This window comes from Mandrillus leucophaeus, unplaced genomic scaffold, assembly GCF_000951045.1.
Source record: "Mandrillus leucophaeus isolate KB7577 unplaced genomic scaffold, Mleu.le_1.0 Scaffold921, whole genome shotgun sequence".
NCBI lineage: Eukaryota > Metazoa > Chordata > Mammalia > Primates > Cercopithecidae > Mandrillus > Mandrillus leucophaeus.
Window position 1 is genome coordinate 414,513 of NW_012110042.1, and position 16,428 is coordinate 430,940.

The 16,428-nt window shown below is 42.0% G+C and overlaps 1 protein-coding gene across 4 annotated transcripts in view; it reads left to right on the top strand.

Annotated features, from left to right (window-relative positions):
- The first annotated feature begins 510 nt into the window (after positions 1–510).
- Positions 511–16,428, top strand: part of SLC16A4 (solute carrier family 16, member 4) — a 31,752-nt gene continuing 15,834 nt past the window's right edge. The window contains exons 1-7 of one of the 4 annotated variants that reach the window (XM_011969949.1): positions 511–1,050; positions 2,573–2,691; positions 8,951–9,083; positions 10,121–10,264; positions 10,803–10,964; positions 12,873–13,373; positions 15,066–15,277. In XM_011969949.1, coding sequence (XP_011825339.1) covers positions 2,605–2,691; positions 8,951–9,083; positions 10,121–10,264; positions 10,803–10,964; positions 12,873–13,373; positions 15,066–15,277 — 1,239 coding nt within the window. In that variant the 5' untranslated portion in view covers positions 511–1,050; positions 2,573–2,604. The remainder of the gene's footprint in view (positions 1,051–2,572; positions 2,692–8,950; positions 9,084–10,120; positions 10,265–10,802; positions 10,965–12,872; positions 13,374–15,065; positions 15,278–16,428) is intronic. The other 3 variants (XM_011969952.1, XM_011969950.1, XM_011969951.1) reach the window with 3 other exon arrangements.

Below are 16,428 nucleotides of genomic sequence, written 5' to 3' on the forward strand. Positions count from 1 at the left end.
TGCCACCAGCATCATGTAACCGCATAATCCTTCCATGGTTACACTTACAGGACACCCTCCCAAACAACTAAGCTGTCCTTCTGCAAGCACTTTAATCAAAAAGTGTTATAGGGTTTGATTTTTAAGAACCTGAGAAGCCTCTTGCTTTTTAAAAAGGAGCATGCATAAATATGTGCAGATTTTCCAGATAAAACTAAAAACACATCCTTTCATCTAAAATATACTCTGGTTTAAAATCTGGAATATTGGTGTGGGAGACGAAAGACAATTTCCCATTTGACTTGTTTGTTTTGTTTCGTTTTATGTGGAGGGTAGAGTAGAGGGAGGAAATGGGAAGAGAAAGTTGAATTATCCCAGTAATTTTCTAGGAGTCTCAGCCCTAACCATTTCCAAAATAAAAAACCATCTCATTAAAGTTACTACGAGCATACATCTTTTGCAGGAGGTGGTTGAGGTAATCAGGTCTCAAAAATGCAATTAAAATGGGGTCTGAAACCCCAAATTAGTAAGCAGAATCTTTAGTCAATATACAAAAGGCCACACGAATGGGTTGAGCTTACTGAAGATTACTGTTTGTGGCCCAGGAAATGCCTCTCTCGCCACTCATCCAGTTTTATATTCTCCTGTAAAATAAGCATGTCATGAGAAGTTCCCTGAGGAACTTTGAAGACAAGTGTATGAGAGCTCTGGAGCCCCATCCCCCTGCCCTGAGCATAGTCGCCAAAAGGACTTTCCACTTAGTTTACTCTATGCTTGCTTTTGAGCCTGCGGCAAAAAATTCTACCTTCTGAGCGACTGTGGGTGGAGGGAGGGCCTGAGATGACATCAAATCACAGTCCTTCCTCCTCCCCTCAGGAAGTAAAGTCCACTAGCAGGAGGGCCTAAATCGTCTGAGCCCTCCTTGGCTCTTACAATGCTTACTTGTTTTCACAGTGCAGTAAAATGAAATGCCTTAGAAAAAGAGTAACATTCCAGAAAATGGTGTAATTTATTTTTCTTCCTTAATTGCCCGATCTGTGGAGGATTTCTTTGCTGAACACCACATCAAAGGTAAGATGGGAATGGGACTGTGTGCTGGGTTGGTTTTCTACGACGTCTTCGATGACTGGCATCTCTCCCTACCCAGCCTGCTCACCAGATGGCCATTCTGCACACCCTGCCAGCTGACTTTCCTTTTCAGTTAGAAACAGTCAGCCTTCAACCCACCAGGGAAAATAATGAGTACTGTTCCCCCTTCCTCAGAACATTTACATTTTCTTTTTGCTATCATTCTTTATATATACTTGTTTGTTTTACAGAACCGATTGTGAGAAGGTAGCACAGTGTCATGTTACTCCTGAATACTTTAGCATGTATCTCCTAAGAATATTCTCTTGTGGAACCACAAGATCACCATCATATCCAAGAGGTTAACTTTGGTATTCTGTATTATACAGTCCATATTCAAGTTTCCCCAATTGTCCCCACAAACTGTCTTTTACAACTTTTTTTCTGATCTAGGATATATTCAATGAGCGGGTATCGCATTTCGTTGTCACGTCTGTTTAGCTCCAAAAATATTTACATTTAGCAAGTGTTTTCTAAGGAGAATTCCTAAACTCAAGGCTTCCCTTCCCTTTCTATCTCTTAAGTCGAGAGTTCACCCAGAGGACCAGCAGGGTGATGTACAGCTTCCCCAAGAAACTGGCTTGCAGACCTGGGGCGAGGGACACTGAGTACAGTTTTCAGATTGGCCACCCTACAGTCACTGAGGTCAGGCTTTCCAGGTAACTAAGTCCTTAGTTGCATCAGGCAGACTTCATCTGTAACTGAGGGGCTTCAGAAAAATTACAAGTGGTTTTATATCAGAGGAAAAAAGGATTTTTGCTGTTTTGTTTTAAATTCCAACTTTTATTTTAGATTCAGGGGGTACATGTGTAGGTTTGCTACAGAGGTATATTGTGTGATGCTGAGATTTGGAGTATAATTGAACCCGTCACCCAGGTAGTGAGCATAGCACTCAATAGGGAGTTTTTCAACCCTCCTCCCTCCCTATCTTGTAGTCCCCAGTGACTGTGGTTCCCATCTTTACATCCCTATGTACCCAATGTTTAGCTCCCACTTATAAGTGAGAACATGCAGTATTTGGTTGTTTCTGCATCAGTTTGCTCAAGATAATGGTTTCCAGCTGCATCCATATTGCTGTAAAGGATATGATTTTGTTCTTTTTTATGGCTGTGTAGTATTCCATGGTGTCTATGTGTCACATTTTCTTTATCCAACCCACTCTTGATGAGCACATAGGTTGATTCCATGTCTTTGTTACTGTGAATAATGCTGCAGTGAACATAAAAGTGCATGTGGCTTTTTGGTAGAACAATTTATCTTCTTTTGGGTATATACCCAGGAATGGGATTACTGGGTCAAATGGTAGTTCAATTTTTAGTTCTTTCAGAAATCTCCAAACTGCTTTGCACAGTGGCTGAACTAATTTGCATTCCCACCAACAATGTATGAACATTCCCTTTCAGATAAAAAAGTTTAAAAGTTTAGTTTCTGGTCCACTGAATCAACTGTCTTGGATTTATCACAGGGATCTTCTGCATTTAAAATAGAAGAGGCATCATGCTGAAGAGGGAGGGGAAGGCCCGACCTTACACTGAAACCCCGGATGGAGGATGGGGATGGATGATTGTGGTTCATTTTTTCCTGGTAAGATTTCGCTTTTTTCCCGGTAAGATTTCGCTTTTTTCCCCCTTTCCTATTGCCTGAAAGCAGGCTTTCTGGAGAAAGGCTCAGGGCTGCCTACAAATAAGATCACTTAGGAAATCTTTGGCACCTGACTGGAGGGGTGGGCAGGAACAAGGCCAGGAGCTGCCAAAAACTGCTAAAGTCAGAGGCCCATGCCCAACCTAGGAGAAAGCTGAAAATACCCCTGGAGCGAAAGCAGAAATGTTCCTGGGCTGGGTGTGGGGGTTCACGCCTATAATTCTAGCACTTTGGGAGGCCTAGATGGGCGGATCACTTGAAGTCAGGAGTTCGAGACCAGCCTGGCTAGCATGGTGAAATCCCATCTCTACAAAAATTAGCTGAGTGCAGTGGCGTGCGCCTGTAGTCCCAGCTACCTGGGAGGCTGAGGCAGGAGAATTGCTTGAACTCAGGAGGCGGAGACTGAAGTGAGCCAAGATCCTGCCACTGCATTGTAGCCTAGGCAACCATGAGAGACTCTCTCAAAACAAACAAACAGAAACGTTCCTGAATCCAGTCCTCTAATCTTCCTGTCTACCACCTCTTAAACCTGAGAATGTTCAGTCACAATCAGCAGTTCTGTACTGGCTGCATGGCAGTTAGGGTTTGGGGACAATCATACTTTTAACCATCCCAAAAGTAGCACTGAGAGGTGCTAAAAAGTGCTCTGGGGGTGGTCTCCCCAGTTCAGCCCAGCATAGATAGAGCACTGCTGGCACAGCCCCCTCCACTGATAAGGGGTGGGGACGTTTCCTCTGGCCTGCTGTCTACTTCCCAATCCATCCCCACTAACTATAGTTTATGCTATCTATATTTCCAATGTGTTTGGAAAGGGAGGACACGGATTTTGAAGGGGGAGCCTGATTTTTCTCCTTCACCCCTAAGCAACTAGACTAGGCATTCCATTTTTTAAATTAACTTCTTTCCCTCACCCTCCCAGGGGTTGAGGTGTGACAGTGGTGATCTACATCATCAGCATGCCCATTCCAGAATGTCGGTGAATCCCAGCTATGCCCCACACAGCTCTCCAGAGAGCAGCACCAGCGGCACATGCACTCAAAAAAATACCCTTCTTGCCGACACTTCTCCCCTACTCAGCCCTACAGTAAGCAGTTCACAGGGAAGGGTAGCTCAAGTCCTGGTGCCTTCTAATAATCCTATAGTTCACATGCAGATAACTAAGAACTCTACAAATAGGATGGTGGGAAAACATCAGGCCTCCTCCCTAGTGCTACAGAAGTTAGGGGCAGAGGTCCCCAGCCAGGATTTATGTAATACAAAACTCCTAACACATAATGGTAGTACTTGCTAAACATTAGCTTCAGTACTGAAGAATGTGGAATCTCATTTTCCTCCCAGAAATGTTACTAATAGAGAAACTAAAGGATGCCCTAAGTCTGAGAGCCCTTCCTGTGGCTGGGCCACCTCCCTAAATCATAGGTTTTGCAGAATGGGCACTGTTGGTGAGGATCTCTAATTCTCCTGCCTTTCTCCCCAGTAACCACCCTGACTTTTTCTACATTATCCTCTGAGGATAGAATGGTTTTTGACCAATTCAGTTGCTCGTAAGAAAAACCATCTAATAACCAGATTAATAAACACTGTACCACTTTTAGGGTGTGATACTGCTTACTAAGCACAAAAAATGCACTGGATCCTCAAAATGTTAACAATAAATTCAGAGGCTAATCCCCCACAGTTGTAATGTGCACACTTGAATGACTGTGCTTTTGTTTCTGTATGACTTACAAGTGTTCTTTTCTATAACAGAGGAGCTCCTGGTAAGTGAAAAATAACAATGTTCTTTGGGAGCTTCCTACTTAAAAAAAAAAGAGAGAGAGATTCATTCTAACCAACTTGCCACACTTTATATATTTGTATGACTGTTTTCTGTATTCAGTCTGTCTTACTAGACTGAATGTTCTGTGGGGGCAGGGCCTTCGTCTGCATTGCTCATGAGTATACGCTCATTTCTGTAAGCCCAGTGCCAGTATACAGCCTGGAATGTAGTAGGCACTCAGTAAATACTGTTGGTGGATGGATAGATGGGTGAATTGATAGCTGCACACATTTATGAATAAACAAATAAGGATGAAGGGGATAGTTGATGAAATTGAAGAGATGAAAATGGCTCTTGAGGCTATGAGAAGCTAACGGGAAAAATTAAGCAGGGATGTCATAGATTTGCATTTCAGAGAAATGTGATAAGCAGATGCTACTGAGAGGTCAAATAGGAGAGAAATAACAAGAGTCTATTGGTTTAGCAACAAAAAAGTCCCATAACCTTGATAAGAGCTAGTACAGTGGAGCAGTGGGGGCCAAAGGTAGTGAACTTTAGTTTTCAGTGGAGTAGCGGAATGACAGAAAGCTGAGATACCTAATAGAGTACTTTTTACAGAAACTTGCCTGTGAAGGTCAGGAGGAGCTAGGGTGGTACTAGAAAGGGATGCAGGATAAGAAGTTGTTATTAGATAAAACTAACTCTGACAAAGCCTGGTCCCTGTATTGAAAATAAGTCACTGAGGCTGATCCAACTCCTTTCCCAAGACAATAATTAAAATGATCTAGTGAGGAAACTCTTACTGGAGGTGGGGTGTGGGGAAGGCCTGCTTAAGGTGTTCCTGCCAGATTCAACCCAATTAACTGCTCTTAAAGACAAAAAGAAAATGAGGGGACTGGAGAAGTTCTAGGGTTTTTGCTTTATTTTGGAGTGAGTCATTTACCATGTATGATGTGGACTCTGGTAACAGAACTGAAACCTACCAAGCTTGGTCTAAGACATGGAATTATGTAGAAAGTGCAGATTTATGTCGTCTGCTAAATTAACTAAGAAAAAACCTACACCTTGGGAGAGAGTTTTAATATCTTTGAGTCAAAACTCAAACAAAGTTGGAAGACTTCAAGTTAAGGGACAGTAAGCATAGTAGGTGCAAAGGCTCTGCCCTTGGTCTTCTTCATACACAGTGGACACGGACCCAGTTATTAGAGACAAGTCCTAACCATTCACTGCTGCTACACCCAGACATCAAGGACAAATCAGAGACAAAAAGCTCTGAACTGGGGGACCAGGAGCTAGCTAAATTTAGGTAGCTAAGAATATAGAGGTCAACATCCTCTAGATACCAGCACAGAACAAAAGGAAGTTTATTTTACAGAATGATGCATTTTAGTACTCCTTGCTCATGAACGGACACAATCACCACATTATTATGAACTGACAGAAGAAAGTCCAAGTCATTTGAGATCTGTGTATATTTTCTAGCCTAATTTCTAGCCTGACAGAAGTGCCTTAGAGGAAAATTATGGTTATAAATTGCCTAAATGGAGGCCTGATAAAATGTCTTTTTAACTTTTGAATATATAGTCCTGGCGTTTATAGCACTGTTCATTCTAAATAAGTTTGTTCCTTTTATCAAATCAGAAAGGGGAAAAGTATATTAAGAGACTTCTTCCTCACCACTACCACCGTTGCAATTTCTGAGCATCGCCAATAGTGATGGGGTGAAAAGAAGGGGGCAGGTCTTGACGATTATTTAAAAGCAGGGGCTGAGGGAGGGAGGTATCTAAGAGAAAGCACATCTCTCATTCAAATGAATGAGTGAATGGTACCAATAGAAAAAACTGAAAAGAGTAGGCATAGGATAAGGGAAATGTGAGTTTATGTTTGGACAAGTTGACTAGAAGTTATAAAGATATGGTAGACAATTAGAGGAATTTAAAGCTCTCGGGAAAGCAGAATGGAAACCACAGTTAATTGTTTTGAGTGTTAAGTGCCAAATATTAAGTACTGTATCAGAATTTTCTCAATTACTCTTCACAGTCTTATGAGCTAGGTAACATTTTCATCCCCCACCGCCGCCCCTCCATCATAAAAGAGGAAGCTTAACCCCTGTGATGTGCGAAGTAGTTTGCCCAAGGTCACGCCCCAGTAGGAAGCACAGCCTGGATGCAAGTTAAAGCAGACTGATTGCAGAACCCTATTCAGCTACACCACCATAAGTATGCAGATGGTAATTAAAACCTTGAGAGTGAATGATTGTCCAGGGAACAGGTATTAAGCGAGATGAGTACAGAACTGTAACAGATGGGCTGAGAAAGTGGCATTAATGAAAGGGAACCTAAGGCTTTGTGGTTCTTTTATTATTATTAATTTTGAGACAAGGTCTCACTGTCACCCAGGCTGGAGTGCAGATAGTGTGATCACAGCTCACTGTACCCTTGACCTCCCAGGTTCAGGTGATCCTCCTACCTCACCCTCCCAGGTAGCTGGGACTACAGGTGTTATACCACTACGCCCAGCTAATTTTTTGTACTTTTTGTAGAGACAGGGTTTTGCCATGTTGCCCAGGCTGGTCTTGAACTGCTGGGCTCAAGCGATCCACCCACCTTGGCCTCCCAAAGTACTAGGATTATAGGCAGGAGCCTCCATGCCCAGCTGGTTTTATGGTTCATAAGCAATGCACGGCCAGGTTGAAAGCAGAGGTGGCCCTGAAAAGCCAGTGCTACTGAAACAAGGAAAGGAAAAGGGGAAGCCAGGAAGCCCCTGGAGATAGAGAGTACACATGGCTCCTGGGCTTTGAGACTGAATGCAAACCCTGGCTAGGTTTCCCCTCTAGACCCCTGTGGGATCAAGTATGACTGTTACTCAAAAAGGGAAAGAAAGAATAGCACTTAACAGCCCCCCGGCTAACTAGAATTCTGAGAAATAAAAGTTAATACTCCACAGAAAGAAAACCTCATCTCCAAAGCAGCAATTCTAGTGGAGTGCAGGTAAGGAAGATTAGGTGGGGCAGGAAGAAAAGGATGGGGCACCTGGCCCAACCTTAAGGTGACCATACATCCCAGTTAATCCAAAATTAAGCACTCCTTTTCACTCTTGAGTGTCTCAATTTGGATGATACATTATATGGTCAACCTATTTATATATCAAGTGAAGGAAGGTACGCAGCTCAGCAGCAGAGTTAAATCAAAACTAATCTAAGAACTGACAGGAATAATTATTCCTCTTATGGACAAACACTTTTCTCCCACAAAGGTAACTGAAATTAGCTGTCTTTAACAGATGCTACTGAGGGCAGTAGAGGAGTACCGGATCTAGAGTCAGTCTAATCTGGGTTCAAATCTCAGTTCCAGTACCCCTATTTTAAGCAACTTTTTACCTCTCTAAACTTCAATTTCCTGATCTTGGAACTGCTGTCGCAAAATTATAACTGAGAAAATTATTACGGAGACAGAGATCTGACCTAACCAACTCCATCTTGCTTCTAACTTCCAAGCTGTCCTTGTTCATTCCCATGTGTAGGCTGAACTAATTTTGGGGGAAACTTAGTTGATAGCTTAATTTTGAAAGAGAAACTAACAGCCCTTTCCAAAAAAACCCCCCCCAAAAAAACAAAACAAACAAAAAAAACCACCTCCTTTCTGCCTGGGGACTAGATTGTCTTTGTAGGATTAAAAATTAGCCATAAGATTAGAAATTATGGTTTAGGAATCATACAGCTGGAGGCTACAAGACAGACCCTCCCCAAATTGCTCGGGGGATAACATCACTATTATGAAACCTAAGATCAGTGCTTGAGATAATTTGCAGACCCTGCACTTGATGGATCAGCTGGCACCACCCAGATTAATAAACTGGTTTATCTCGTCATGGGTCCCCCCGGCCCTGCCCCTGCCCCTGCCCTTCCATCCAGAAGTGACTAGGCACAAAAGGGCAGCTTTGTTTCATCTCTGACCCAACCAATCAGCACTCCCAACTCACTGGCATTCCACCCACAAAATTATCCTTAAAAACTCTGATCCCCAAAACCTCAGGGAAACTGACTGGCATAATAAACTCCAGTCTCCTGCACAATGGGCGCTGTGGGAATAACTCTTTCTCTACTGCCAATTCCCGTCTTGATATATCAGCTGTATCTAGGCAGCAGGCAAGGTGAACCCATTGCATGGTTTATTTGGTATAAATTATTTGGTATACAACACTGGCATGCCTATTCCAAAGCCATGAAATGAGGATTAAATGAGATGTTTCCATTTAAAATGCTTAGCTACTTTAAAAGTAATGACTTCCCCCATAAAATATAAGATGTATAATGAGGCTCAACCAATAAGGCAAACTGGTAAATAGTTGTAGGTTAAGGGAATCATAACTTCTAGTAGCCGTAATTGCCTCTGTAATGGCTGACTTACCACCTGAGTTGGACTCTGGTCTGCTTTGATTTAGGTGAATGTGTTTGTGATGGGGATGACCAAGACTTTTGCAATTTTCTTTGTGGTCTTTCAAGAAGAGTTTGAAGGCACCTCAGAGCAAATTGGTTGGATTGGATCCATCATGTCATCTCTTCGTTTTTGTGCAGGTATAAGGCTGGCAATAAGCTTGCTGTCCAAAGAGAAAAACCACAAAGGGCAATTCCAAGATTCCTATTCCAGACTGAAGCATTGCTAAAATTCAGGTTCATTATGTAACACTAAGAAAGTAAGGAATTGCAATATTTAGCTTCCACTTGACTTAGTAACAAAGTTGGGAGAATCAGCATTCAAAGAAAGAAAGATGAAGAATTATTAAATGCCATGATTCAGTATTTCATGCATTGCCTTTCCAGTCTGTTAATGCCTTAATATGGGTTCAGTGAGTAAGGCCCTCAACCTGGAAGTTAGGCCATGAAGTTCTAGTTATCTAAGTATACTCAGAACAATTTTATTTATTTATTTATTTATTTATTTATTTTTTTTGAGACAGACTCTCACTCTGTTGCCCAGGCTGGAGTGCAGTAGTGTAATCTTGGCTCACTGCAACCTCCATCTCCCAGGTTCAAGCGATTCTCCTGCCTCAGCCTCCCACGTAGCTGGGATTACAGGCGCTCGCCACCATGCCTGGCTAATTTTTGTATTTTTAGTAGAGATGGGGTTTCACCATGTTGGCCAGGCTGGTCTCAAACTCCAGACCTCAGGTGATCTGCCCACCTTGGCCTCCCAAAGTATGAGATTAAAGAGCCACGGCGTCCAGCCTCAAAACAAATTATAGAACCAATTTCTCCCCTTTTATTTGGAGCTGTAACAGGATGGAAGAGCAGATAAGTGATTCAACCTTATTCTAGTCATTGACCACTATATGCAATCTTTTCGTGGAGGTTCTATAATGAATTTCAAAACACCTGCCCTCCAAACCTTATTTGCAATAAACATTTTCTTTTAAACTCCCCTTCCAAAAACTAAAATAGTATGAGACTAGTGATATTAAAAAACCCGATATGAAAATATTTTGTGAAGAATACATAATACTTCAAAGTAAACAGTCCTCTTGCTTTCCTTGTCATTCATTTAAATCGCCATCAGAGGATAAGAGATGCCAGATCATATTTACCTAAGAATTGCCTTTCTTTCTTCTCTTAAGGTCCCCTGGTTGCTATTATTTGTGACATACTTGGAGAGAAAACTACCTCCATTCTTGGGGCTTTCCTTGTTACTGGTGGATATCTGATCAGCAGCTGGGCCACAAGTGTTCCTTTTCTTTGTGTGACTATGGGACTTCTACCTGGTGAGTTCCTTGTAATTATGTGACCATAGAAGGATGGGAGTGGTGGCTCACACTTGTAATCCTAGCACTTTGGGAGGCCAAAGCGGGTGGATCACTTGAGTCCAGAAGTTCCAGACCAGCCTGGGCAACATGGTGAAACCCTGTCTCTACTAAAAATACAAAAATTAGCCAGGCCAGTGGTGGCACATGTCTGTAGTCCCAGCTATTTGGGAGGCTGAGGCAGGAGGATTGCTTGAGCCCAGGAAGTTGAGACTGTAGTGAGCCGAGCCTGCGCCACTGCACTTCAGTCTGGGTGACAAAGTGAGACCCTGTCTCAAAATATGTGTGTGTGTGTGTGTATATATATGTATATATGTGTGTGTGTGTCTGTGTGTGTATATATATATATGCATCTATCCATAGAAGATGGAACAGGACCCTTCCCTTCTACTGTTCCTGGGCCCAAAAGGCCTATTATCTTGGATCCAGGAAATTATCTTTTCTGGTACCAAGCCACTTAATGTGAGAGTGATTCTAAACTATTATGTTTTTCTTTTAGGTTTGGGTTCTGCTTTCTTATACCAAGTAGCTGCTGTGGTAACTACCAAATACTTCAAAAAACGATTGGCTCTTTCTACAGCTATTGCCCGTTCTGGGATGGGACTGACTTTTCTGTTGGCACCCTTTACAAAATTCCTTATAGATCTGTATGACTGGACAGGTAAGTCATTCTAAGTTTCTTTACTATCAACTGTGCAAGATTTAGCATTCAGCTTTCTCCCTTTGAGAACTGGAAGTTAAGACTTTTAGAGCAATCGATTTCACAAGGTATTGCAAGAGAGGAAATGAGCATAATTTCTAAAGTAAATATGCTTCTCTTCCCTGGAGAATACATATGCAGAGGAGATCTTGAAATACTTGCAGGCTTTGCCAGCTCATACTCAACTCAGAATTTACCATAGGGCTCAACGTCTGAGGAGATGAAGGGCATTCCGTGCAGCTGGAAACAGCTTGCAGTAAAAGCGATACTCCTGGGGAAACAAGGCGTCCCCCTTCCTCCCTCAAAACACTCACTTTTCCCATTTTCCCTTTAAGACAAAAATATGCATTTAAAAAATGCCTCCTCCATCAGACTCACTAAAATAGATGAAAATGAAAAATACTTTGGTAAAAAGAGTATGTTCCTTAATAGTTTATATAATGTCAACCATAAATTTTCACAAATGAATAAAAAATGATTCATCTCACAATTTTCTTTGTAACTAAGACATTTGGATTACAATAATCTTAAACTACTGGAAAAAATATATGTATATATATATATTCATGCCTATTGCTATCTACATGGCAGTTTTGTTGAATCTTTCCTAACTATTCAGTAGTCTCATGGTGAATGGGACCAGCTGACAAATCCATGATAGGATAGCAGAACCTATAGCCTATTCTATCTTTAGAAGCACCATACAAGCCATAGCTTTGATCAGGACATGCTGAATGCAAGCAACTATTCAGCTTCAAAGGCAAGATTAGCATCTGTCATCTTTTAAGGAAGATCTAAAAAATGTCATGGGATGAAAGGCTATCCATGCCTTCCTCCCCCTGCCTTTTTTTTTTTTGAGATAGGCTCTCTTTGTCACTCAGGCTGGAGTGCTGTGGCATAACATCGGCTCACTGCAACCTCCACCTCCTAGGCTAAGCAATCCTCCCACCTTAGCCTCCCAAGTAACTGGGACTGCAGGTGAATATCACCACACCAGGCTAATTTTTTTTGTATTTTTTGTAGAGACAGGTTTTCACCATGTTGCCCAGGCTGGTCCTGAACTCCTGGGCTCAAGTGATCTGCCTGCCTCAGCCTCCCAAAATGCTAGGACTATAGGCATGAGCCATAGCATCTGGCCAGGTGTCCCCTCTTCTAAGGTTGTTTCCAAATGATTTATTTCATCTTATTCTATTTTTTCTGTACCTAAATCTGTACTCTCACTTCAGGATATTTAAATTTTCTTTCTTTTTTTTTGAGACGGAGTCTCGCTCTGTTGCCCAGGCTGGAGTGCAGTAGCGCAATCTCCACTCACTGCAAGCTCCGCCTCCCAAGTTCACGCCATTCTCCTGCCTCAGCCTCCCATGTAGCTGGGACTGCAGGCGCCCGCCACTGCGCCTGGCTAATTTTTGTATTTTTAAGTAGAGACGGGTTTCACTGTGTTAGCCAGGAAAGGTCTCAATCTCCCAGCCCCGTGATCCGCCCGCCTTGGCCTCTCAAAGTGCTGGGATTACAGGCGTGAGTCACTGCCCGGCCTAAATTTTCTATTTAATATTTTAGCATTTAAAATACCCTCCTCTCCCTCCAAAAACTTGCCCCCCCCCCCCCCCCCCCAATGCTTAACACAAATAACCACCACCTCTCCTTTTATCCCATCTATTGGTGCAGCTTTCTGGTTCTCTATCTCCAAAGCACTACATCAGTACATGGATACTGCAGTGTATATGACTAATAAGTCAAATCGGAGACAAAGTAATGTTTTCAAGAATTAATGGGCTATGCCAGTGGGGCCTCTTCTGAGCCTACGAACACAAAGCAATATTGTGAACTGAAAGGCTATTTTTAATTGCTCAATCTCTCCCTCCTATTTAGGTGCCCTTACATTATTTGGAGCTATTGCACTGAATTTGGTGCCTTCTAGTATGCTCTTAAGACCCATCCATATCAAAACTGAGAATTCTGGTATTAAAGATAAAGGCAGCAGTTTGTCTGCACGTGGTCCAGAGGCATGTGCAACAGAAACACACTGTGATGAGACAGAAGAGTCTACCATCAAGGACAGTACTACGCAGAAGGCTGGACTACCTAGCAAAAATTTAATAGTCTCACAAAATCAAAGTGAAGAGTTCTACAATGGGCCTAACAGGAACAGACTGTTATTAAAAAGTAATGAAGAAAGTGATAAGGTTATCTCGTGGAGCTGCAAACAACTCTTTGATATTTCTCTCTTTAGAAATCCTTTCTTCTACATATTTACTTGGTCTTTTCTCCTCAGTCAGTTAGCATACTTCATCCCTACCTTTCACCTGGTAGCCAGAGCCAAAACACTGGGGATTGACATCATGGATGCCTCTTACCTCGTTTCCGTAGCAGGTAAGAAAGCCTATGTCAGCCTTCTACCCAAAAGGAAAGATCAACTTAATTTTACAAGTTTTTTACATTTTAACAAAAAGCTAAAGAAAAACAAAAGAGGAATTGTAGAAGGGCCAGAGAAAGTAAAATGTTTGAGGCTAAATGGAGCACCTGGGCATTTCCCCGGAAGAGATCTCTGTCACTGCACACAGGCTCCCCTACTAGATAGTGGACACTAAAACAAGTCTCACTCATCTTCATATAACAGTGTTTGACACAGTAGACATTATTTATTAGATAAATGTGGAAATTTCAAAAAGCTGATGCTCAGTGGTAATAGCCATTGTAAGGAACAGAAAACCCCAGGTAGACAGCACAGTGCAGTGGCTCAAAGGATTGGTTCTGGAGCAAGACTTCCCTGGCTCAACCTCCTGCTCTGTGTTTCTTAACTGTGGGAACTTCAGCAAGTTACTTTGCTTCATGGTGCCTTCATTTCATCTGTAATACAGGGATAATAGTATCTACCCTCATAAGATTGTCAGGATCAAAAAAGCAATGCATGTAGAGTTTAGAATAGTGCCTGGCCTGTAGCAAGCATTCAGTAATGTTTTATTATTTGTAGCTAAGGATTTTTTCCCTTGAACTCATAGTAAAACAGATAAATACAACTTTTAAGGCTAGTCACTTATGGATTGTCTGATATTTAAAATAAGTTAAAATGTAAATTAAAAATAAAAACAACTGGCCGGGCGTAGTGGCTCACGCCTGTAATCCCAGCATTTTGGGAGGCTGAGGTGGGCGAATCACGAGGCCAGGAGATTGAGACCATCCTGGCTAACATGGTGAAACCCCATCTCTACTAAAAATACAAAAAATTAGCTGGGCATGGTAGCGGGCACCTGTAGTAGCAACTACTCGGGAGGCTGAGGCAGGAGAATGGCACGAACCCGGGAGGCAGAACTTGCAGTGAGGCGAGATTGTGCCACCGCACTCCACCCTGGGCGACAGAGCAAGACTGTTTCAAAAATAATAATAATAATAAAATGAAAATAAATAAATAAAAGCAACTATTTTAGCTGGCTACTCATAAAACTGTTTAAAGACAGAATGCTTGATCTAGAAGATAGGGATTTGGTCAGGTGCAGTGGTCCAAAATACGATCTCCCATTTCCAAACTTACTACATATTTTCAAATTAAGCATAAACTTTGGAGGACTTAATTCCTAAAACTTCATATACAATTATGAGTCCCAACATCTCTTTTTTAACAGAAGACTTATTTATACTCCAATCTTCTACAATACAATTTCCCCAAGACACTGACCTGAAGGTCTATTTGTCTTTTAGAAACTTCATTTTCTCACTTGCAGGACCTCTCAGACAAAGAGACTGCATGGCCTTCTGCGCCCAGGGTCCTCTGTAACCAAAGATTCCCACTGTAGTGATGATGTAAGCTTTCCAAACACAATCAGAAAAAAACCCTAACTACGGGGGTCTTCTACACAACTCTAGCGGAGACTTTTTTGCTATTTTATTAAATGTATTTGGAATAGGTAAGTAAATAATAGAGCTTCTTGGTACACAAATGAAATCATTTTTTTCCTCACATATCCTGGCCTCGGGATGAGGTCATATTACTTGGGAAATGATGCTGTATGCATTCACATTTTTCAAAGGGGCTAGGAAAATAAAAAGATTTCAATATTGTTCCAGGTATCCTCGAGACGGTCAGTCAGATTATTTCTGGATGGGTTGCTGATCAAAACTGGATTAAGAAGTATCATTACCACAAGTCTTACCTCATCCTCTGCGGCATCACTAACCTGCTTGCTCCTTTAGCCACCACATTTCCACTACTTATGACCTACACCATCTGCTTTGCCATCTTTGCTGGTGGTTACCTGGCATTGATACTGCCTGTACTGGTGAGTAGACACACTCATTAACATTGTTAAACCATTCAGTAAAAGCAAATATCAGTAACAATCTCCCCAAAATATGTATTTTGTATTAATTTTATAACTTAAAAAAATCATTTCAAACATCTTAGAAACTCTGCAGCTATATCCTGTCCAGTTACTCATCTTGTGTGTGACGGGGGAGGGATGGTGAGAGGACTATCCACATGGGACAGCAATAAAATTAAAGCAAAAAAGGGATCAGCAGGATTCCTTTTTACTTATCAGTCTCCTAGATTAGGCTTGTGTTCACTCCTCTCCTTCAGTTCCAGAAACTTGTTTGGCTCCTTTTAAGACATAATCTTAAAGAAGAGATCCCTGGGAACACAGAGAAAAACGGATTTCCTTACCAGTGTGGTTTCTCTCTTGAAGTTATTGCTTTGGTCCTGTGTACTTTCACAGGGCCATTGTTTCATACTTCCTCTCCACTTTTACCCTAAACTGACTCAAAGTCCTTGACCCAGATGCAACCAAAATACTTCTACAAATACTTCTGTGTTCTGGGAACCCCTGGGAATTTCATGGGTTCTCCTTAGAACCAGGTGCTAAACATGCTGGAACAGATTTCCTAGAAAACTTCTGTTCTATCAATATTAGCATAAGTGCTACAGGATATTATACGAAGCTCAGGCAAAAATCAAGCTTCCTAAAGCTGAAATTAACTCCTTGTGTTATCTGATTACTTACGAACCAATGGCTGATACCTAGCCTTAGGGGATTCAAGAATATCACCATCTGGCCGGGTGTGGTGGCTCACACCTGTGTCAGCACTTTGGCAGGCAGAGGCAGGTGGATCACTGGAGCTCAGGAGTTGGAGACCAGCCTGGGCAACGTGGTGAAACCCCGTCTCTACGAAAAATAAAAAAATTAGCCAGGTGTGGTGGCACGCACCTGTGGTCCCAGCTACTTGGAAGTAGCTCCCTTGAGGTGGGAGGATCGCTTGAACCTGGGAGGTGAAGGTTGCAGTGAGCCAAGATCATACAACTGCACTCCACTCTGGGTGACAGAGTGAGACCCTGTCTCAAAAAAAAAAAAAAAAAAAAAGAATATCACTATCAATTCATATTGTAAATATCATTTCCTAATAGGGAAAAGCAGCAAGGTTTGGGGAAGAAAAA